The sequence below is a fragment of the Populus trichocarpa genome, chromosome 5, assembly GCF_000002775.5.
Source record: "Populus trichocarpa isolate Nisqually-1 chromosome 5, P.trichocarpa_v4.1, whole genome shotgun sequence".
Classification (NCBI taxonomy): domain Eukaryota; kingdom Viridiplantae; phylum Streptophyta; class Magnoliopsida; order Malpighiales; family Salicaceae; genus Populus; species Populus trichocarpa.
In genome coordinates, this window is record NC_037289.2 from 4257671 (window position 1) to 4281948 (window position 24278).

Consider the following 24278-nt stretch of genomic DNA (forward strand, 5'->3'; position numbering starts at 1 on the left):
ATAAATTGCCAAGTTTCTTACTTCATCAAGGTTCAAAGTAAGTACAAGAATTAATTTTTGCAACCAAAGAAGGTGAAGAATACGAGGAGAAGGAATGAACGCAGGAGGTAATTAGAACTTGGGAGAGAAAAGGAGGGTTTTCACATGGATACAGAAATTTACGGAGAATGTCATTCCTCCAAGCTAGGCCAATCCCAAGCCCAATGGTTATTGACAAATAAAAACTTTTAACCCACCATTATGGAAAACTATGCAAACCCAGCTCATCAAGCACCCATTTTACAAGTGCAGTGACGTGCATTCATTTCAAACTTTCTTCGCAAAAACAAACGAAACGTCACTTCAAGCTCAAAGATCATACCATGTGAAGATCGATAAAGAAATTTCCAAACCATGTGAAGATCATTCTACAACAAAATATTAGTTATGTTTCTAGATTTGTAGGACCAGAGAAAAAAAAACATTTATGCCATGCAAGCACATTTTTTTTATAAAAAATAACTCGGGATATATATATCTGACCAAGAAAAAAAATGTGGTATATAGACTAATTTTATTGAAAACAAAATAGAACTATGGGAATATGAAAAACAAAACAGTTAAAAAACGATGATGAAACTCAGCCAATCAAATATTAAAGAAAATATATAAAAAAAAAAACTCGAGACAACTCGATTTTTTTTAAAAATAAGTGAAAAATCATAAAAAAAATAAAAAAAAATAATGAAGTTCAATTTTCAATTAAATAAATACTGCATAATTAAATTTAAAAAAAAACATGACTTAAAGAAACAAGTAAAGAAAAAATAAAACAAACTCGAGCGAACATCCTTAATCTGGGTTAATTTCGGTCACGAAACTCATTTCTCAATTAATCTAGTGTTGAAAGATTAAATAAAATAAAAACATTAATCTAAAAAAAATTTCAAAGTAAAAAAAAAACAATAAAATTTGATAAAAAAAAATATGAGGATGAAATTGTAAAAATAAAAATAAAAATAAAAATTGATATCAAATAAAATAAATAACAATAAAAACAATGGGGCTATATTTGATAAGTTAAAAAAATAAAAGGGGATGAAGTTGAAAAGGAATTCTAAATTTATAAATTATAAAATAATTTCAAATATCAAAAGATAGAATCAGGAAAAAGTATCAATTTAAAAAATTAGCCAAAGAAAACTCAACAAAAAAATAAAAAATAAAAAGACTTGACATAGTCAGGGTTGTTTAAAAAATGAGTGAGAAATTGTACAAAAAGCAAATAAAAAAAAATGGAGTTCAATCTCTAATTGAATAAATACTAAAGAATAAACTGGAAAAAAAAAATATGAAGTTAAAGAAAGGAAAAAGAAAAACAAAGCAAACCCGGATTACCCTCTAAAACCCATAATCCGTGAAATCTTAAACTTGAGCGCAACCAAAATGCTCAACCTCCAACAAATTTAATGTTGAAGGATAAAACCAGAAAAAAAAATTATCAATTTAAAAGATTTTTCAAAGTAAAAAAAAAATAGCGATAAAAGAATATAGAAAAGATCTGATAGAAAAAAAAAAGAATGATAAAAGTATATTAAAAAAATCAATTTAGAAATTAATCTCAAATAAAATAAATAGCAATAAAAAAAATATGCACCAAATTTGAAAAACTAAAAAATAAAAGGAGGATAAAATTGAAAAAGTATTCCAATTTTATAAATTATCCAAGATTTAAAAAAATTATAATAAAAATGGACCAAGAATGAAGGATTAACAAATTAAAGGGTTGTTCTATAATTTTTAAGGGGCTAGTGCGAAAAGCTAGGAGGAAAGAGAGAAGAAGGAAAAAAAATGATTACTTGTATTTTGAAACACGCGTTGTCATCCCATCACGAAGAAAATTCCTAGAAGATTCAAAAGCCGCCACAGAAAAAGGCTTTTGGTGGCCGAACGACTCTCACTTACTACTCAAAAGGCACAAAGGCTATGTATACACGAACAACTTTTTTTTCATATTTAACATTTATTAAAATATAAAAACACCTCAGAGTTAACTTAATATTACAAAGCAAAAAAAAAATAGTAAAAAAATCAAAAAGCTCTTGTAAGAGAGTTTATTTGATTTTGTTTTTTTAGGGAAATAAAGTTATTTATTTATTCCAAAAAAATAGAAAGATCAAAACACTGATGAGTGAAAGATAATCTATTTTTTTATTTTATGGTTAAATTAATAATTTTATTGTGAAAAAATAAAATGACTAGTCTAACCTTGTATAATTTATAAAAAAAAAACAATTATATCATAGTGAAAATATCACCTTGTTTTTAATGTTTAATTCAAAGATTTCATGGCTTAAGAGCAATTTTATCATTAAGCGAATAGTTTTTTTTTTTTTTTTTTTTGTGTCTTGATGCATTGGTGCATAGTAATTCCCCTTTCCCTCTAGGTATTTTTTAATGTATGATCCACTATAAATTATTGAAATAAAAGAATCTGTGATTTGGTCTTCCGGCTGCTTCCTTTTTCCATTTCAAAAGTTTCCAATCAAGTCGCTCTATTTTTTTCTTCAGGTGGGGATCACTTGCCTAAAAGTTGATTCTAGACGATGAGATGCCACTACCCATAATAATAATAATAATAATTAATAATAATAGTGAGATTAATTAAGATTTACACAAATTAAACTAAACATTCACGTATATTAATAAAAATAATAATAATAATTAGTAGTAGTAGTAGTTGATTGTAGATGATGTTAATTATGTAAACATCTGTTTGGCATGTATCTTCTAATTCCTTGAGTATACCTAATTAAATCGTTTAATTTATACATATTTTCGTGTGTGCTTTACGCAACATTGCATATAAAGGGTGAACATAGGAGAAAAATCCATCCTTCAGTACGTAAAGCATGAAATCATACAATATAGTTTTCTAATGATCGAGATTAAACATTGAATATAGAGCCTGCGTACGTAGATTAATACATTTAATACGTGGAATTAGTTCTTAATTAATGAGATTGGTTTAAGGACTAATTAATTGTAAAAGGAAAAGGAGTTTAATTATGGCAAGACATTTATATTTTATATTATCATATGACAAGGCAGGGTTTGTTCCACATTACATTAAAGTCAAAAGAGCATGTGGGAATCCTTGAGACTTTGATCTTGATCTTAAGACCAAGAATTATTGAAACGTGACCCAAAATGCAACCCTCCTAGAAGTAGTTCGTTAAGCAACTGACCAAACTAGGATTAAAAACAACAAAAACAATAGACTGTAGGTTTACCTGCATGGTAATTAAATACTATGTGTCGTTTTACGTAGAGTTCAAATTCTAGGTATACCATGATAATATTAACTGGGATCGAGTTTGGTAATTTTTATTTTTATATTTTTAAAAAATATAATATTAAATTGATATTTTTTAATATCTTTTATTATTATTATGATGTATTGATATGAAAAATAAAAAAATTATCTAAAAAACTTATTTTAATATATTCTTAAAAGAAAAGTATTTTTTGAAAAGCATGGTGGATCACGTGATAACAAAAGCTAGTCCTAATGTTATTTATATTAATTTCTTTTTTATTTTTGAAAGTAAAGGATATTTTCAAATTTGTTTGTATGTGAATGGAGATAGATAAAGATTCAACATTACTTGTATCCTTAAAAAAAAAAAAAAGGAAAAACAAGGAAGAAGAGGCAAGTGGAAGAGAAGCTGACAAAATATGGAATGTGAAATTATTGATTGATATTATGATAATGATTATTTTTTAAAATATTTTTTTATTTAAAAATATATTAAAATATTATTTTTTAAAATTTATTTTTAATATCATTCTATTAAAATAATTTAAAAATATAAAAAATTAAATAAGAAATGCCGTTTGGTTGGCGATGGAAATGCATAAAGAGAAAAGTCAACAAACAAGCGAAATGGTCAAATAAAGTAACTTCAAACCGTACTGAAACATTTTTTTCCCACGGTTCTCCCTGTCTTAAGCTTTTTAAAAGGACCAGTGAAGGCATAACCAGAAATCATTGAAGCTACTTATAATTATATCTCTTTGAATTTCATCTTTTGCCTATCCCCCCCCCCCCCCCCCTCTCCTCTCACCTCTGTTGATAACAGGTGACTCTCTCTTTCTAAAAGTCTTTTTTTTTATCTTTCTTTGTATGTGCTCTCGTGGTTTATTTTGTTTGACTTTAATTTACAGCCTTTGATGTTTTTTCTTTTTTCTTTTCATGCAAAGTTTTGGATTTTGATATGTTTTTGTTGATGGGTTTTGGGTTTTTGGTGCTTTGTTGGCATTGGTTTGGTGGTTAAGTGAGAAGCAGCAAGGTGTTTAAGTTTTAGCTTAATCTGTATGGTTTTTTATGTCTTTGATAAGTTGATAGATGGAAAGTTCTTCCTTTAGTTGGATAGGCGATGTGGAGATATAGATTTCGGGTTAGTCTTGTGGGAAAAATCGGGTTTATAATTAAGAAGAAGAGAGAAATATGATTATGATGGAAATTATGTGTGTAGTGCTCTTGGCAATTCTGAGTTGAATCTAATCTATTTGTTTGTGATAATTGGTTTGGTGAAATTAGCTATATAATTAGTGTTAGTTTGGTGAACTTTCTAGTTTTGAATTTAGAATTTGGTCACACTCCCACCACTGAGTTGCTGAAATGGTGGTACATGAAACAAATTATGTTGTACTAACTTGAGTTGATGCAAAACCATCTGGAGTATGCAATTCTTTGCAAGTTGTTCTGTTCTTTTTAAAGGACCTGTTCTTGCAGCTTCAGAATGCTGATGTCTCTGTGACATAACTAAAATTAACCTCATCTTTGAGGGTTTTTCTTTTTTTGGTAATATAGGTAAAGAAGTTGTTAAGCATGGGGAACGGGGAATCAACTTTTGATGATCATCAATATGATTTTCAGCAACAATCCCCTTCTTACTCGGAAAGATCGATTGACGATAACTATCAACCTAGGCAGCATCCGGCTTATATAGCTGATAATTTCAACTCGATAGACGATAACTATCAACCTAGGCAGCATCCGGCTTATATAGCTGATAATTTCAACTCGTTGGATCAGGTATGGTTCTTGGTTCATTTATTGAATTGTAGAAGACAACGGATATCATTAAATATTGTTATAAGATTATACGCTACACAACAAAATATGACTGGAACTTTGATAGTGCATGATAGTTCGTGATCAAAACATCTGCTTCTAAAGGTGTTATAAGCAATGATTTTCATTTAACTACGAAAAGTGTGTGAAATTTGTATATTGATTTCATATATTGCTTTGGTGGATAAGGGAATATAAACTTCTGGGGATGGTTTTAACAGCAAGCCAAGTATTTCTTTGTTTATGAGCGTTATTGTCCAAATAGAACATGAATGAAGCCTAATTTCAGCACCTAGCTCAGCACATAACAATGAGTGGCGACATCAGCCTGGGTACTCTCTTATTGAGAGTATTGCACGAAATATAGGACTTTAGCTGACCGATGTTTGGCAATTCATATCAACACAAGCAAGATGACCATTGACCACTGGACAATCTCATCATCAATCTGCTAAAGCTGACAGGTTTTGAAATATCCAGTCTTGCAGCCATTGGGACGTATTTTACTAAGAACTTTCCACAGTCGAATAGTTATAAGTTATTGAAGTCTTTAATCCAAAGCAGATTATATGACAAGCTGATCATTGCTACTGTACAGTACATGACAATGCAGCTATCTTTTTGTACAGTAAACATACTCTTCACTGGTTTACAAGGAGCTTGAAGAAAAAGTTATATAAATAACAAATCAGTAAAAAATCAAGGATATCAGATAGCTGAAAGATGTCATGATAATTGGTGGGAAAATTGTCACACAAACATCTTCGTAGTTGCACATGGCTAAGTATAAATCTTAAGAAAAAGGGTTAAAAAAATAGAGACCGAGTAGCATACCGCTCAGCTTATTTATTACCTGTCTCAATGGAAAAAAAATTAAGCAAAACAAGTTCTGTGTATTCTCAGGTTATTTCTTCCCTGAGAGAAGCTGGTCTTGAATCATCCAATCTAATACTTGGTATTGATTTCACCAAGAGTAATGAGTGGACAGGTGATTCTTCCATTCCATCGAGATCTATTTAATTTCCAATTTCATCATATCTGATAAGTGCAGAAAATATGCCTTTTCCTGATGATATTAGGTAGGCATTCATTTCACCGGAAAAGCCTCCATGCAATCGGTAGCACACTGAATCCCTATGAGCAAGCCATCTCTATCATTGGCCGTACTCTGTCTCCTTTTGATGAAGATAACTTGATACCTTGTTTTGGATTTGGCGATGGTTAGTCTCTCTTTATAGCTTCACTATATGTACCCCTATGTACTAGAGTTTTCATGGATTGGTTATTGATTTATTTCTTATTTACTTTTGGTAGCATCAACACATGATAAGCATGTATTCAGCTTTTATCCTGATAATCGACCTTGTAATGGTCTTGAGGAAGCTCTTACACGATACAGAGAGATTGTTCCACACTTGAAGTTGTCAGGTTCGACATTTTCCTGTTTCCTTCTTGCTTATTTCAAAGTGTGATTTGCATCTTTCTCATTTCTTTCCTTTCGACACCTTGGCTTTAGAGAATGTCATTCATTTTTCTAGTATTGTTAATTCCTCCTTTAAGCTGCTAAGAGGCAATGGAGTCTTGTGAATGAATAAGAAATGGACAATTCCTTATGCATGAGAAGTCTATTTGTTAAATTGTCAAAGGACAAGGACTGAGAATAGCAACCTTCACCCACTTCTGTAGGTCCAACTTCATTTGCTCCAATCATTGATGCAGCGATTGACATTGTGGAGAAAAGTGGTGGACAGTATCATGTTCTCGTTGTTATTGCAGATGGACAGGTTCTTAAATCTCGGTTATATTCATCCCCTTTCTCATCTGCTACTGTGAAATGTGAATGCATTTTGACTTTGTGTTCTTTACAATGCTTGCTGGGTTTTTTTCCCTATATTTAGGTTACCCGGGGTCCTGATACTCCTCCAGGAAGGTTCAGTCCTCAAGAACATGCAACTGTAAACTCCATAGTTGCTGCTAGGTAAAGTAATGGCATCAGTAAGATTGTATGGACATTGTGCTTTCCTCACTGTATTGATGCTTGGCAATTTTATATACAGTAAGTATCCTATCTCAATTATATTGGTTGGAGTGGGGGATGGACCGTGGGATGCTATGCAGCAATTTGATGATAACATTCCTCAACGCGCGTTTGACAACTTTCAGGTACATTTGATATGGCATGTGTCAGGAGAGAGACCCTGAACCTCTTCTTCTCTGCGAACTAATCTTAGGGCATGCTTAGGATTGAGTTTTCTGAAATATATTTTTAAGTGTCTTGGAATTTCAAAACCCGTGGTTTAAAATTGACAAGACAAACCACATGGGATACCAAACTTGCTTTTGTCTTGAAACCTGCTGTGAGTCAAAACCTCACGTGTGCCGACGCATTTTTCTTTTATCCTCGTGCAGTTTGTGAACTTCACAAAAATAATGTCAGACAACACCGAAGCATCAAAGAAAGAAACAGCCTTTGCACTTGCTGCCCTCATGGAAATTCCACTTCAGTACAGAGCCACACAAACTCTTCAGCGTGCAAAGTAAGACAGAAGGTTCGATTTTTAGTTATTGTCGGAAATCAAACCAGGGCGTTCAAGTCTTGAGCTATTTTTCACTTGTGCAGCTACAATTCAGTTGGTGGTCCACACACAAGGCTACTTCCACCTCCTCGTGAAGTGATTGATCATGATAATGCAGTCAAATCAATCCCGCACATGACAAACTTCAAACCAGTTCAACCAACCGCTCCAACAGCTTCAGTGGAACCGGTACCTTTTCCCCTCGATTTTTACCTCCTTCGGATTCATATCTGTACCAGGATTTCGTTTTGATATACAAGTTATACTGTTCTAGGTCTGCCCCATTTGCTTGGCAAACCCGAAAGACCTGGCTTTCGGATGCGGTCATATGGTGAGTGCATTTCCCTTACAATTACACGCCAAATGAACTTATGACTATGGAGATATTGTGTTCACTTTCCTCTTGTTTCTGCAATGAAGACTTGCAGGGATTGTGGAGCAAGCATTTCAGCCTGCCCTCTATGTCGACAGCCCATAACAACACGTCTGAGATTGTTTACTTGAGCCAAACAAGACTCCCTGCGCTCTGTTTACTCCAGAGAGAATGGCAAAGCTTCCACGACAGGGTGAGGTTAGTTGGCAAAGCCGTTAAACATTAGCAGTTCGTTAGATTTAACGTGTAAAATTTTTCTGCAAAATGACCTTTGAGATTAAAGTCTGTACAAAAGTCGCAAACGAAAAAAATAAATAAATAAAACCTAACATTTTCTTGATCAATTATTTATGATACATGTGTAAAATATCAACAAATTTCATTAATTTTTTTCATCATGGTTAATCTGTTCTTTCAGCCTAGTCTTTTGATTGGGCTTGAATTGGAAAGGCGTAGTATTAAAGAACTTGGATGGTAGCTGTAGAAGTAGAACAGCCTCTAGGCCCTAAACAAAAGATGAAGAACAAGGAGAGCTAAGAAGATGTCCCTTGAGGATTGACCTATACAAACACATCGGGCGTTTGCCTTTCTCGCAGAAGAACAATCATTTATCATTCATGGAATCTGAACTTTACTACAATATTGTAATTTTGGAGCAAATAATTTGTTTGCAGATTTGAAATAAACCCATCCTAGTTTGTATGATGTTTTGTCCTCTATTATTATAAGCATCGTCCTAGACAATTATCAGCATTGCTTTCACCCCCAGATTTGTCAATAGTTTCCACTTAACATTTTACTTTCACCACTGAATCCATGCGTTTGTCTGGGAGTGAGAAAGAAAATAAAGTCAATTAATAAAAATGAAGACCAATACAAAATATACATGCCCTACTTCCACTTGTATACAAAATCACTGATATTAATTAATACAAACAGGATTAGAAGGCTATGCCTGTCATACTTGATTGAACCCCCAACAACCGATCACATCTTTCCCTTGTATCCAGCAAAATTGAACCTCGTCATACTCAGATCTTGTTCTTTATGGTGAACGGGAAAACTGATAACAGCTTATCCAGGGACTCTGCACCAAAAGAGTTTCCACGAGTGCAAAACCATGTTGCCAAATTGCCGTCTTGCCCATGAACTTCGGAAAACACCTCTGAGAAGTGAAGTTCCTCATTTTCTTGTGTTATCCTCGTTAAGTTGAGAAACATTCCCGGCACATCTATGATTTTTTAGCAATATTTGACTTTGTTAGGAGTATAAGGTACTAACCTTGTTAGAATGTTAGAAGCTCCATCGATCTAATTGCGTCTTGGCTCCAGCCATATCTTTCTGTGCCTTTTTCCTACGATAAAATATTGGGCAATCCCGGCTGGGTCCAAAAGGGAAAAATTACTTAGAAATAGAATAAAGAAAATACACACACACAAAAAAAACACATTTTCTCTTCTTTTTTAATTTTTCCTGCGGTTTGAAAAAAGAACCAACATACCACAAGGCAATCCTTACTAAAAGTAAAGAGTATGTAATAGTTTTAGAAAGGGAGGAGATGATAAACCTAGTGCAAAGAACATCCTGGTGAAGAGAGCCTTGGCACTCTTGGCACTGTGTCCACAGCCTCCCAAAAAGTTGCTCTAGTTCAGATACTGTAAACAATCCATAATTTCAATTAACAAACACTTTCCTTCAAATCTACAGAGTCATCTCACGCAAAATTAAAGACAATTCAAATGAGATGCTTGCCTTGAGAAACTGATTTGCAGTACAGCTCTGCTTCTCTCCCTTTGCAGTTTGAGCAGAGAGTTCGATCTGAATTGCTGGTCAGCAACACAATTAATTGCATTAGGACTTTCATAGAACCCCAATCACATAATTAGTAGACGCCAAAAACAAAGCATCGGAGAAAATTCTTAAAAAATAAAGGAAAATGATATGATGGGCGTCATTTACATTCACTATGGGACTTGAATTGAGAAGGCGTGTTTTCCTGAAGTTACAAGAATGCCTTCGATAGAAAAATAAAAATGCATCACTGCCTTTCTCCTCCTAGCTTGACAAACAGAATTACTCGAGACCCTTAAATCAGTAACATCTGGGAAATAAATAATGGGCTCCTCAATTTCTTCTGCTAAATGCAAGTTGGTTTATATAAACTCTTTGAATGCCTGGTCCATTGAAGACCGAAATACAAAAGACCCCCTGAATTTTAATTCATTACAGAAGCAAGTCATGTGCTGAAGCACCCATAGCTCCATGAGTGGAATAACAGAAACTTTAGAGACTAGGAAGTACTCCAGGGCCACGCCCATAACAGGAGACTAAGGACATGCATCAACCATGAATTTATGCCAATAGTATAGGCCTTGTGGCGACATAAGGCAGCCAGCTAGTATACTTTTGCAGTCATCAATTCTTAGACATTGAGCTCAATGGAGGTTTGGTTTACTTGGGATTGGGAATGGAATGCGAGTCATTTTCCATTCTTTGTGAGATTCTGTTCAGGTCACCACTTAAAAATTAAAATTCCACACAAGATGAGACATTTTATATCAAATGTGATAAGTTATTCCTTTCTTCCATTGTACTAAAACTCTATTACTAGCAGAATTAGTTTTAAATTGAAGAGCAATATTATTTAGAATTGAATCAGAATCCTATTCCCAATCCATTCCTAATTCAAGAGAAAACCAAACATGGCCCATGGACCTTCCCAAAGTAATCAGGTAGAATTCCCATTGTTAAATCTTTGGGATACACTTTTCTGACAAAATGCTAGACATTCCACTGCCCTATCCTTAATATATGTTCCCAGCTATCATCTTGCACTCTTCACAAAATCAGGCTGACACAAAGAAAAAGGCCACCACCATGTGTAGACCCTGCTAAGTTTAAAATGAAGAACTAAGTTTGCTCCCAACACTTAGATGTGGCTTCAACCCTACCCTCAACAAAATAAAAAAAAAATCTCTGATGGGAAAATAATGGAATGCAAAACTGGATTCCTGTTTTTTATGAAATTATACATACTAGAAGAGCTCTTAGCTCCTGCTATGCATCCAATACACTTGAAAATTGTTCTTACACTGATATGTTTAAGGTTAAAGTGCCAATAGAAAAATGCTCATCACATGCAGAAGATGGGGGGGGATAAATAACAGAGAAGATATAGAAAATGCAAAAAGAAGAGCAATTCAAACATACCTAAGAAGGGTTTTGCAGCCAATGCATGTGAGCTGTTTCTTTGCAAATTTCATAATGCCACCTGTTGAAGGAGTAGATATGGAAATAGATCTTGTGTGACTTCCCTGAAGAAGCTCCTTGCTGGCATTCTTCAAAATGGGCTCAAAAATTCTTAAAAGTGGCTGCAAAGTCAACCCTACTGTTAACATGTAATCTAAACAGATGACCAAAACATAACTTGACTTTAGACTTCAATACACTAATCTAACCTTGCTAATTTGGTTTTCCAGATAGTATTGGGGGTCTATTGGTATGTTATTTTCTAGAACATAGATGGGATCCTCTGATTTCTCAAAAGCCTGATCACCAACGGAGATTAAATTTCATAAACCAGGAAAGTAAAAAGAATTATCTTCCACTGGAAGAAATAGAATACGATAATACAAAGCCACCAGATCAATTACCTTGGCACCTTTTGCACCTTTTATAATGACATAAGGCACTCGATCCCCAACATTTGGAGCAGTGGCAGCATCTCTCTATCAATCACATGCAACATTATGACAGGGTTAAATACAGATGAAACATTTAATTATTAAAAATTTCAAGAACCATAATCTATTTCTTTTTCTAAAGACCAGGATTTGCGATAAATATTAAATAGAGACAGGACACCTACAAAGTTATGTCAGCTGAATGCAAACTTCAGTAACTATGGGACACTACTGTGAGTTAGTAACTCGATTTTTTGAGATATTCATGCATATTTAATAAGTGCGGATTCAATTTGAACAAATAATGAAAGTCCAAAGTTTGGAACCAGATGGAATTTGAAAACTTGTCCGAATCTGGAAACTTTGAACTCAAAACGAGGAAGTGTAAAAAGTTCAGCAGACCCAAAAAGCTGGGTACTTGGAGTTTAGGTTTGCATTGAAAATCCACAACTTCAAACTCATGGATTGGAGAAATTTTGGCCAAAACACTTTGAAAAAACATTTTATCCCATAAATTAGTTTAAAAATATACTCAATTCAACAAAATTTCATAAAAGTGTATCATCTGTAATATGTCCATAATTACACAAGAAAAAGCACCAGCTGCATCAATACACATTCTGATGAAGTAGATAACGGAATCATTAAAGCACCTTGCGCATGCGTTCAGCTAGTTCAACATGAGCTGCCTTTACTTCATAATCATCTCCTGTCTTTGTCAGACCCTGTTAAGCTAAATGCTTTAGTACAAATACAGAATATTGATGTCTTTGATGTTTGATGCTTGATGCTTTAGTAAGGATACAGAAATTCTTAAACACACGTAAAGGCAGTTTAAGGATAACATCAAAAGCCAATAGATGGCACCATAGCACCAAAACAATTCCCCACCTTAGTAATAACCAGAAGTGACAAATCCATGCGATTCATGAGAAGATCTGAAATTGTGTTCTTTACAAATTGAACCGCGCCAGGCACATCTCTGTCTATTAGTATCTTGTGAAGACACTCAGTTACCAGATTTTTTACCAATAGACAGTTGTCCCTTCGAACTGTTTCAATGCCTGTGCATGACATATGACAAATTAAGAGACATGCTATAAACACTTCAAAAGCTTGAACGTTTAGAAGTTCCAATATTCACCTTTAGTATCCATTTTGTCAAATTTGTCTGGATTTGTCCAGAATAAACCAGCATATCGCTTCTTGCTAATCAATAGATATGGATAATAAACCTTCTCAAACTCTAGCTTGATGGGCTTCGCCACACAAATATCCAATAAATAAACAGAAGGCATTAATTACAAAAACAACCCAAAGAAAGAAAAAAAGTTCAATTAAAAGTGCACATGAAATCAGGTCAACAGTTGACTTTAAAAGAAAAAATAAACATGAAAGTTTTCACAACAAACCATCTAAAATAGTAGTAAAGGCACTTCAACATTACAAGCTTATTAGGGAAATCAAAATGCCAACAAAATATAAATCGCCGACAAGAATAATAATTACAAATCCTAAATAGTAAATTCACCAGCTAATCATAGAATACTGAAATCAATAAATTACAAAGAAATAGATAATAACCCTCTTCTTGCACCATATCACCATGAAAATAGGATAACTTACTTTGATGAAAGTTCCACTAATACACTCAGCAGCTTCACGGCCCAACTTCATCGCTGCTTCTACAGTAGGAACTCCAAATTGCACCATAACTGAATCAGTGTCACCATAAATAACCTGAAATTATTAACTTGATCAGATCAGGCTATTACAATAATAAGGTACAGCTAAGGCGCTGGACCCAAATTGAGGCTTAAGAATATACATAAATAGTTCTAATGGTATCAAATGGGGTAAAGAGAAAGTTGGGACAGATAGGGATAAAATCACATATGCAATGATTAAGCATAATTCTTCAAGGAAAATTTATATATCCTTGGTACGTGCTTCATAGGAGTCTCAATATGAATTTAGCTCATTAGAAGATGGATCTTCAATAAAAGAGATGCTAGAAGCTTTGGCATGCCAAAGGTCATGGGCAGCATACAGAAGTGCTACAGGACCAAATATCAAACCCTTAAATTGCAGCAACAACCTGTTGCAATTAAGGTTTGATCAACAACTTGAATGTATATTGCATCAGTGCCCATCACTACATTGGTTTTCAGAGACACCATGGTATTCCCGCCACTTCTAGAGGTAGTATAGGGCAACTCTAGGAGAGAAGATAAGTCTTTTAATCTCAAGCCATGCACATAGTAACATGTCTGTAATCTCAAAGCTTGAAGAACTTTGAGAGAGCCAATCCATACACGTGAATGCATAAACAGGATAAGCTACATGTATATTTGTTTTTTTTTTTTTGCTAAGAAACACGGCAAAAGAACTGATAAAGGCAGGCATTGACCAGTTGAGAGGTGCAGATAAATCTGAGGGAAATCTCTCTACCTATCACAAACCAGCTCATATCTAGCCTGCCATTGTCTAATATAGTTTATCACATTATACACACTGAAGTTCGTGATGGCATACCTCTGCATTGTGTTCGTAGCCCCCTAGTATAGTAAACTTGTCTTCCACAAGTTTTTTTGTGTGTTCAATCATCTGTCGACCTTCAAAAAGCAAACAACTAGTTAAACTGAGTAGAACTAGTAAGCAGTATGCTACTGTTTTTAATCCCAAAAAAAATATGATTTGGAAACACATTTTGTTAGAGTACCATAGCTTGTAACACTTGAGGATATTTCTAGACATGGCAATTGGGCAACTGTAGCTCCTGTAAACCCATAAACAGAATTTGCACTAATCTGAAAGAGGAAAAGATGTCAAAGACTTCAAATTAATTGAAAATAGGTACAGGCTACGGAAGATGCCAATCATCTAATTAATTTGGAGCTTTGTAAACTTACCTTCAATGCCAGTTGGCGACCATCTAGAACAGCCTTCTCAAAGGGATCCTTTGCTTCCTAAAATCATAAAAAATTGTAATAAGCAATAAAAAGTCTGAGTACGTGGTTATTGAAAATCTAGGGACTGTGCAATGGGATAGAAATATATAGTAAAAACTTCTAGCTGCAAGCTAATGCAATTAGAAAGGTGATCACCTTCAAATCTGCTTTTGCTCTTTTTCGAGCAGTTAATAGTTCTTCAAGAATTTCAGGTAGAATTCCCTGAAAGTATATTGTATAACATTCTCATCAATAACAAATTTGGATTCACCAATTTCACTCTTTTTTCATGAGAAAACAAATGCCAGCAACAACAAAAATTCTTGTTTAAATAACTAGTTACCTTCTGTAAATTTGACTTCACAAAAGTTTCACCAGATGGAGTTTTATTGATACATTCAGGTGGAAGGTTCAGTTTGCGAACATCTTCAGGTGTTACCTTCACGAAAACCAATAAAGATTTAAAAAAATTGGCAGAAAACTTGTCATTTAGAATCAATTTTTGGACAAGTTAAACATTTAAAGAAAACAGCTACTGGAAAAAGGTCCAAATGTTCACCAGAGTGCAGTAACATAGATTGTATGCCATCATTATTGATGGATATAGGGATGCAAAATCCAGTGTTGCAATTGGCTTTTCATAGAATCCTGCTTTTGGCTCCAAAACCTGATTTTTTTAACATCCCAAACATTAGCAGAGATATTAAATTCCAAAAGGAGAAGTAAATCACTAAAGTTGGAATACAATACATATACGAAGAACTTAATCTTGTCATGCTAATCTTTCAAAATGGATTGCCATTCTTACAAAAACATCAAAAGCACCATTTCAGATCTAACATGGAATCAGCACCAAAAACTCCAGAGATACACCCAACAAATATTTCTTCAGACTTAAAACAGTTACCCGCCAGCATACCATGAGCTTAACATTATAAATAATAACAGATTGGCAATAGAAATTAAATTATATCAAGCAAGAATGCAAAACAGAACCATAGCCTACCATGATTCACATTTTGCTACAGGCATAGCAAAGTTTTTGAGTCAACTAGTCAAGAACTACAGAAGCAATATAAAGAAAACACACCGGGGTTTCAGGCCTCCAATTCATTGTGAACTGGGAATTTTTCAAATAAGAGTATGTATTCTTCTTCACACAAGCACTGTTAGTCGATACAGCAGCACCAAAGTAACCTATTAATTAGCTTTCAGTCCTTCCATGAATGGAAAGGGAATAAAGAAGGGGGAAGACAAAATTGCATATCCACAGATGAGCATGCGAGGACATCCCAAACACAAGTGAGCCAAGAAGAATATTAAATAGGTTGAAACAACATCAATTATTACACTTTCATAGTTTCAATTAGCCAGAAATTCTATATTAAGCTTTCCTCCTTCACACATTTGAAGTCTTTCTGAGTCAGTTAAATTCATGGCAATACAAGAACAGCAAATAAAGCCCAGGATTAAAAAAAAATTAAAAAACTAGGCAATGTAGATGTTGACTCACAGTTGCGCCTTCATATTTTCCTTGTTCAGATCCTGCCTGCTTGACATTCGGAATAACTAGGTTTTTTTCCTTGGCCTTCCTCAACAGTTGAGAAAGCACCTGAAAACAATAGTTTAAAATTAGCCTGATTAACTTGATGTCAATTAGCAACCCAAAAAAAATCTAACCAACCTAAGGCAGCACAAAATTTTAGTTTGGAGAGGATGATAGGGATAAACAGAGCCATAGCTCAACCAAACTCATAGTGTATGCATGCCTATATAAAAAGGTCTTTCCTAACAGAATCTCGAATTCTTATTCAATGAGCACTGATCAAATTGCAGCATGGTCACCGTGAAACAGAGCTTTTCTCTCCACTTCAATTATAGATTCAAACTTTTATCGTACAAAAGATCTTCATGTGTGATTTTGTAGTGGAAAGTTCTGTTATGAGGTTCTCTTTTTTATACACATCTAGATCAAAGTCCTATGTGCTGAAAATTGCAAATGCATGTACTCTTTTCTTTTTGTATAAAAAATTGAGTATAAATAACATACTCATCTTCCATCTAAGATCCTGCATTCACAAGCCGCATAGCTAAAAATGATCATTAAGAAGTTGTTGTAGCACTGTAATGTTTATCGTAACATGAAATCACCTGCCAATCAAATCATAGTTTTTTACCTTCCCTATGCTACTAATGATATTCATAACTAATAGCATAATAACATATCTCATCAATTCTAACCAGTTTGTAACCATGTTTATGACTACAAAACCATAATGATATTGAAAGTCTATATTGATTTTAAACATGCATTGCATTTAAATTCTGCAGCTGAATTCCTTCTAGCTCATTTTGATGTCCAGTGAAATTATTTATTTTCAATTCTGGAAATTAATTTATAAAAATTACATCATAGAAAAACTGTTCTAACTCCAGTGTGGCAATGCATCAAAATAGCACTACCCTGGTCTAACCTTGATGCTTTGTCCCCTGGCAAGAAGAAAAGAGAGAGGGACACCAGTTACACGGGCCATTTCCACATAGTTGTAAATGAGCATCAGTTTGTCCAAGAGACGCTGTGGGAGATATGCATCCTGAAATTCCAACAAGAAGACGTTAATTATGCAGCGAATGAGAAAAAAAAGGCTTTTTACTTCAAACATGCATAATGTACTAGTCAAGAAAACCACTTAATAACATTCATCAACACTGAGTCCTCCAAAGATTGAGAGAAGGTTGGTTAATGCAGACATAAATATCTTTAGGAAAAGGGAGCTCTTTCTGAATTACTTCTATTCATGACCCATAATGTATTTCAAACCACTTAATAACATTCGTCAACACTGAGTCCTCCAAAGATTGAGAGAAGGTTGGTTAATGCAGACATAAATATCTTTAGGAAAAGGGAGCTCTTTCTGAATTACTTCTATTCATGACCCATAATGTATTTCAAACCACATTAAAGACTACTACCATCACCAGTTTCCCCTAAAAGTTAAATTTAAATCAGTTTTGAAGAATAACATTCACAGAATGCGACTGCAAATATAATTCCTTAAAGTTAACACTGCTCTCAATGATAGAATGCTTTTATGCAATAATAGATCTTTGGAATAGGATGACTTTTATTTAAAACTAGAATTTACAGGAGGAAGAATTACTCTTCATAATGAATGACTTTATTTCATTGGAAGATGGACATCTAAGAATATACCTGTTCACACCTGAAATTTAAATTATCAGCAACTATCTAGAATCTAAAAGAAGATAAAGCTTCATCCTAAATAGTTGAGAAGCTAAGTCCACATGTTGAGTTAAGTTATAGTAATGATGAAAGACAAGAAAATACAAGCTCTCTTGCCCACTTGATGAAAATTATCTCTTCAGTGGGTTTGTAAAAAGATTCACCAACTCCTCAACTGCAGGTAATCTCTAATGTGAATGCTTGTTGTGCAGAACAAAGAAAAACCCAAAAAATGGAAATCCATCATTCAACTGCAATATGACAATCATCTGAATCCATCTCTCAATCACTCAGCATTTGATACAAGCATTTCAATAGGTTAAATGCAATTAATAATGAAGCCAATATGGCTAATACGCCAGAGATTCCGAGTAGAAAGATGGGAAAGAAGAAGTTGTCAAGCCAAACCATGCACCTTTAAACAATATACAGCAAGCCGCCTCCTAGTTTCTGCATTCCCATTCTGAAGATCAGATATTATTGAATGGTGAACATCCTCTTTCTGCATGAGACAAAGTGACATCAGCAAGCTCAACCCCAGATGTACATTTAATTCAATAGAAAGCAAACAAGAAAAAGTTTCATTGAAAGGATCAAATGGATAATGTGTTAAAGGGAAGTAAACTGACACCTTATACAGACTCGGGATAAAAAAAATTGTAAATGAGAATAGGTTTCGTTTTTTTCCAATCCATGCCCGTGTCAGAATCTCGGAAAGAAACATGAACAGCTAAATACCAAAATTAAGGCAGAAATGCTTAGAAAGAGCAAATGGGAAAGGGGGAAAAGGTCAAAAGGTGGAAACAAAACTGATTTTCAGAAAGACAGATTATTCCTGGATGTGTGTACATAATCAAGACAAAATATTGATAACCAAGACAAATCAGTTATAGAAAATCCATATCGAAATGATATCAAGACAAAGATTGACAACCAAGACAAATTCTGTTGAGCTTTATTGAAACAATATCTCAAAAACTTACCTGCTCAGAGAGAAAGTGTGCTGAAACAGAGTTTAATGAATAAGAACTTAGTTTATAATCTCGTTGCATGACCTGGAAAAATGAAGAACAAACATAATTAATTATGTGAGAAAATATGGATAAACTTCTCTATCATACAAACAAGGAAATGGTTCATGAAACAAATATGCTATATAGACAAGACCTGAAGCAAATCAAATTGAACTCTGCCTTCAACTGTAACTTCTTTACTTTCCCTTGTCCCATATTGTCTGTAATACCAGCATGTATAAGCATACCAATCTTTTCATATATGGAAAGAAGAAAGAGATGTAATGACCAGGAGAGTGTAAAGGAGCCATGTGACAGAAACTATAGAAAACGAAAATCACTTTCTCTTTTGAATTTTTCAGCAATCAGTGATAAATGCCAGCAGAATTTACAATCCAACAAAAAAGTTAGAGGCATATATGAGATGGGTATTATTTTCTACCTCTTCCATGCTGAATATATGAGAGAAATTGTTTAGCCTTGCTACTGAGCCCAGGAACAGTTTCTATACACTACTTAAATATCAAGGTGCTATAGTGGAATTAGAAACAAGGGATGACAAGGCTCTCGACATAAAAGATTAAGACCTATTTTTATGTTTCAAAAACAGAGAAAAGGTGTTTCCATTTTCAAAGATTAGTCGTGCCTCATTACTAATATCACTACTGGAGTTGACTTTAAATATTGTTTTCAATTAGATTTAAGAAACCATGCTGTCTGTGTAGTGGCCATTCCAATCAATTAACCAATTCTCATTAAACAAATTATAAAACATGGTAATTATTATAGTGAGTGTTACCTGGATGAAAAGGTCGCATCTTTGATCCGAACCCTGCTGTTCCTGATGCGGCCCAAGACAGGAAATTCTGATATTCCCAAGGTTGCAGCTCTCTATAGATCAGAAAAAAACTACATATTAAATTTAGACAACTGTAGATATTTTAGCAAACATAAACATTAGCATTTGTAACCACAAAAAAAAATCCACAAGTGATCTTTGCATTATGATACAAAATTAGGAAAACCTCCAACCATGAAAATGTGCAAAGAGAGTACAAGGAACATCTAAAATACCTCAATGAGATATGGCAGATCAAATTTGCAGATATTATACCCAATTATAATATCTGGATCAACTTCACGAATAAATTCCTGCGAACAAAACCAGCTTTATTATCATAAATGCATAAACAAAGGATAGCAGAATTACTAGTTATGCTCTTCTTGCAGCAGGTCTAATCATTAAACTGTCACTTGGTATTGTACAAACAGGGCTACACTGATATAGTAGGGTATCATTGGCCATGAAATAGTTTAAGAATGGGTATGGATTGCCAGAGTATCAATCATTAACAGTAGAATGAAAGCTAGCTAGCAATAAACAGCAGAATTAACACCTTCCAAGCTATCAGGACTTCTCTCTCTGTATCAAAAGACATAACATCCACACCAACTATCGGAGAACATGAGTTCAGGGTCATGATATTACGAACAAATGGCTGGTCCTCCCCCTGCAAAGTTACTAGATTTGCCACCTAGAAAAATATAAACAAGTCAGAAACAGTGAAGAAAGTAATCCAATTCAGCAACCAGACTGCTTTACTGAAATAATTAATAAGACAAAGCTAGGAATAAACCTGAATAACAGGATCATGCGTAGGCTCAGGAAAATGGCCTTTGCGACCAGCACACTCTATATCAAAACTCAAAATGCGAAACGGGGCCATTTTTGAGAATTCCCCTTCAGCAGCATGGCTGATCAATTCTGAATATCTGGGAGCATCTATTAAGGAAAGAGTTTTCCATCTTGAAGAGCATAATACAGAAAAAAATACTCAAAATTAGAATATTCTGCAATAAAGGATACAAGCAATCAAACTCCAATTGACAATTTGATAAGCTCTTTGAAGTCTTTTTGTATTTTCCAGCAGGTACTTCAATCCAATTTCCACCAACAACATTGCAGTCAATCATGAAACGGAGAGCAAAGAGGACATTGCTTTCATATGTCATGAAGCTCCTCATACCGAGTCCATCAATCTGTATGCCTTTATCAAGGATACCTGCAAATGATAGGAAAATTTTAACAAGATTGTATCTCCAAATACAAGAAAAACATTAAAGGATCAATGATGCTGTCCATGTATTCTTTCAGAAAAATTTAAGCAACCATCGTATCATAGTTAAGATGTTTACCCCGGCAGCCAGAGACCATCGTTGGCAATGCAACTACAATCTTAAGAAAGGGATGAGATTGCTGCTGCTGATAATACATTATGCTCCTTTTATGCACCAATTCAATTCGTCGCACAAATTTGGGTACTTTAGTGTTCCTATTCACCTCCCTCATCTTCCCCTAAACCACAAACAAAAATGATAACTGGGTGAATCAAAACAACCAAATTCAAACAGAACATACATGATCCAATCAACTGATAAAACAAATTACCTCAAGAATCTTATGAAAATGGGAGATATCATCTGGGTTCATTCCAGGAGGACAGCTGACGTAGAAATAGGGCTCAAATCCATGAACAAGACAGCAAACACTATGTCCTAACAAATACCCAACATATCAACTAAATAATAAATCCAAACAAGCCATAAGTTCACATCAAACATTCTTTTCATGCAGATCTAAATATTCAAGATTTTCCCACTTTCCACATAAACCAGCATTATGCATCTAAATCCCTTCTCTTAAAAATGCTTAACCCTGAGACTCCGAAAAACTAACACATTATCATTATGGCTTCGGCTAAAGCACACTTTTTGACAATTCTACTACATTAAGAACTCAAATAGAATTAAACTTTCGCATTTTTATCATAATTCTTAGAAACAATAAGCAGGAAAAACACAAATTTATGAGCATTAACTTATTTACCTTCTCCAGTAACCCCAAAAATTCTAAGAATAGCAGCAGAACCTGACCTATCAGGCAAAAGTTCTTTATGTGTCTCTCCGATCACGTAATCAATCTCGAGTTGCTGAAATACTAAACAAATCACAGAAACACGAACAAAAACCATAAAACTTTCAACAAATTAAAGAGAAAAACCGTAGTAATCAACTACAACTAGTCACACAACAATCAAACACCAAAATCACTCACTGATACTCTGCGATTGCGACACGTAGCCATCTGATAACTTCGGGCGGGCCCATTTTGAGAGACGAGAAGTAAGGACTTGACGTTCTTTATTGAGATTCTCTTCGTCTTCTGCAATGAGGGTTTCGTCAAGGAAGACGTCTTCATCGAGGAATTCTTCGTCGACGGTGGGAGTGATGGCTTGGTGCTTCACCGCCGGTGATGGGTTCGGTGGCTGTGGCGTTGGCGGTGGGCGTTTTCTGGTGGAGCCGTTTCGGTTCATGGTGGTGTCCTTTTGGGTTTTGGGGTTTTGAGAGAGAGTGAAAATGGAGGGATCGTGACATGAGATTCCCGCCAGTTTTGGATTGGGAGTCTTAATAGAGGATGGCACGTGCAATGCACGTGATTTCGGCTCCATTGAAAGATAAACTATATTTCTGCCCTCGTAGATTCATCAGTGTTACCCTTTCATCCTCGTATGTTAGAATTCCCCAATTACCCATAAAGATTCAATTTTGCTCGTCGCTACAAATATAGCCATGGACAATTCCTTTTCTTAGATCGCTTTTTCTTTTTTTATCTCTCAAATCCGGTGCATTACCTTGTATATCTTAAAAATTCTCATCTAATTTAATTTAAAACGTAATTAAACTAAAAATTAAATTAACAAATTAATTTATTAACAATTTGCTTTTCAACGTTTTCTTTAAATTTGTGTTCAGTTCGGTACAATTTGCTTTAGTTTTCAGCATAATTTATCACAAACAAGAATAGCAAGTTTTCAATTTACATCTTGAATCAAAATTCCACAACTATCATTAGGATATTCAGTTTTTGTAGTGCTTTTAGATATTCTTCTCCAGTATTTGAATGTGGAAACCATTTGGAAAGATAACTGCTGGGAGTCTGCTGATATCTCCTCCCTTGATCACTCTCCACCTAAAATTAGAAGATTGGATCATGTCAATCGGCTTAATTTTTAATTTATTATATGAAGACAGGTAAAGAGAAGAAAAGCCATCGATATATAAAAGAATAAACCGTTCTGATCGACTGGCAACTTCTTTTTATATGTTCTCTAATGCTACCTGTATATATTTTGTGACCAGATGGTGGAGAAAAATGGCCATCTGCAATTTCGAAAATTCAGCTCCAGCACAGAGTCTTTTTAAAGTCCTCGACTATAGATGTTTGAGATGGTGCAGGCTAGATCTGTAAATATTTCCAGCAAGCAGTTCCAGGAATGCTGAGGGGAAATGAAAGTAAGCCATGCAGGAAATCTGCATAAGCTTGTCTCAGGTTCTTTGATGACTTTGATTCACTGTGACTAAACAACATTTTGCTACCAAAACTAAATTCCATCTGTGAAAACAAACCATTTAATATTAAGATCAAAATATTATAAAATTCAATAAATTAGAAAAACCACTTTTTTTTGTTGGAAATTTTTGTCAAATCCAAAACTCAGTGGATCTGATATGTCTGTTAGATCTAAAACACCTGGACTTGGTGGGCTACCAAGTCTTACTTGAATATTAAAACGTTCACAAATCTAACTTTCAATTTTCATTATAATAAACATTTATATTATTTATGAATTGATCCACAGCAATGCGCAGGCCATCTATCTACCAGACTAAAAGAGATGGAATCTGGAATAAATTTACCTTTGCCAGAGCTTCTTTCAGCTCAACACTAGCCTGGCCGCACCAGTAATTCAGATATCATTTTTTCACCATCTGGAAGAAGTTTTACTGTCATACTTCATTACCAACAAGGTTCATAACCAAGTTTCTTAGATACCTGTGTAAAGATCCTTCAGCAAAAAGCATATTTTCACTTCCCAAAATCTCACCAAAGCTCTCTGGGTAACAACATTGAAATAACTTTCCTTCTTGCTGGAAAATGAAACGATTGAACTCCATGATTTATAAAGAAAAATATGATATTATTAATTCTCACTCCATGATTTATTATTTTCATTGCTTGATGTTACATAACTATGGAGAAATATTTTAAATTATTTAATTTTTATTCGTCATAGTATTTTTTCCAGAAAATCATTACAACTCTTTAAATAAAAAATTAAAAAATCCTAATAATATTGGATAGGAAAAAAATAGAATAAAATTAAAATCCTAGAGTTATTACTATTTTTTTAATAAAATAATTATTTGATTAAATAAAAATAACAAATACTAACAAAATCTTAACAGTTAAGAAAGTAA

General features: G+C 34.1%; 2 protein-coding genes across 5 annotated transcripts; one reads left to right on the forward strand and one right to left on the reverse strand.

The window, feature by feature from the left end:
* Window positions 1–3971: 3971 nt before the first annotated feature.
* Window positions 3972–8773, forward strand: LOC7466857 (E3 ubiquitin-protein ligase RGLG3). 2 transcript variants are annotated; one of them, XR_002981910.2, is made up of 13 exons: window positions 3972–4121; window positions 4856–5080; window positions 6023–6107; window positions 6199–6339; window positions 6434–6547; window positions 6806–6903; window positions 7018–7097; window positions 7177–7282; window positions 7529–7656; window positions 7740–7884; window positions 7970–8026; window positions 8116–8266; window positions 8487–8773. XR_002981910.2 is itself a non-coding variant. In XM_006382810.3 (12 exons), exons 2-12 carry the CDS (start codon window positions 4874–4876, stop codon window positions 8197–8199), a joined length of 1245 nt encoding a protein of 414 aa, XP_006382872.1. In that variant the 5' UTR covers window positions 3972–4121; window positions 4856–4873; the 3' UTR covers window positions 8200–8412. The 2 variants fall into 2 exon arrangements, 1 of the variants encoding a protein (XP_006382872.1); XM_006382810.3 differs by lacking the exon at window positions 8487–8773 and having other exon boundaries at window positions 8116–8412.
* A 128-nt stretch (window positions 8774–8901) lies between these two features.
* Window positions 8902–22409, reverse strand: LOC7466858 (DNA polymerase delta catalytic subunit). 3 transcript variants are annotated; one of them, XM_002307006.4, is made up of 31 exons: window positions 22075–22408; window positions 21847–21957; window positions 21409–21515; window positions 21156–21315; window positions 20827–21022; window positions 20597–20732; window positions 20357–20494; window positions 20034–20111; window positions 19759–19850; window positions 19114–19180; window positions 18930–19001; window positions 18362–18448; window positions 17177–17296; window positions 16216–16314; window positions 15262–15369; window positions 15046–15141; window positions 14859–14924; window positions 14664–14720; window positions 14474–14561; window positions 14287–14366; window positions 13378–13491; window positions 12896–13010; window positions 12643–12815; window positions 12405–12476; window positions 11722–11796; window positions 11527–11616; window positions 11279–11439; window positions 9821–9894; window positions 9636–9723; window positions 9350–9449; window positions 8902–9233 (listed from the first exon to the last, which is right to left on the reverse strand). In XM_002307006.4, the coding sequence occupies exons 1-30, from the start codon at window positions 22331–22333 to the stop codon at window positions 9362–9364; spliced, it is 3267 nt and encodes a 1088-aa protein (XP_002307042.2). In that variant the 5' UTR covers window positions 22334–22408; the 3' UTR covers window positions 8902–9233; window positions 9350–9361. The 3 variants fall into 3 exon arrangements, with proteins under 3 accessions (XP_002307042.2, XP_024457291.1, XP_024457292.1); XM_024601523.2 differs by having other exon boundaries at window positions 8902–9449; XM_024601524.2 differs by lacking the exon at window positions 11527–11616 and having other exon boundaries at window positions 8902–9449; window positions 22075–22409.
* Window positions 22410–24278: the final 1869 nt, after the last annotated feature.

What these genes read in the sequence shown, in the direction of transcription:
- LOC7466857 (XM_006382810.3), top strand. Translation starts at nt 4,874, where the DNA reads ATGGGGAACGGGGAATCAACTTTTGATGATCATCAATATGATTTTCAG. An exon ending in ATTTCAACTCGTTGGATCAG is followed by an intron (nt 5,081 to 6,022) that starts GTATGGTTCTTG and finishes GTGTATTCTCAG; the next exon opens with GTTATTTCTTCCCTGAGAGA. An exon ending in TCCACACTTGAAGTTGTCAG is followed by an intron (nt 6,548 to 6,805) that starts GTTCGACATTTT and finishes CCACTTCTGTAG; the next exon opens with GTCCAACTTCATTTGCTCCA.
- LOC7466858 (XM_002307006.4), bottom strand. Translation starts at nt 22,333, where the DNA reads ATGAACCGAAACGGCTCCACCAGAAAACGCCCACCGCCAACGCCACAG. An exon ending in GATGCGACCTTTTCATCCAG is followed by an intron (nt 19,181 to 19,758) that starts GTAACACTCACT and finishes CTGGTATTACAG; the next exon opens with ACAATATGGGACAAGGGAAA. An exon ending in TGACAAAATGGATACTAAAG is followed by an intron (nt 12,816 to 12,895) that starts GTGAATATTGGA and finishes TGTCATGCACAG; the next exon opens with GCATTGAAACAGTTCGAAGG.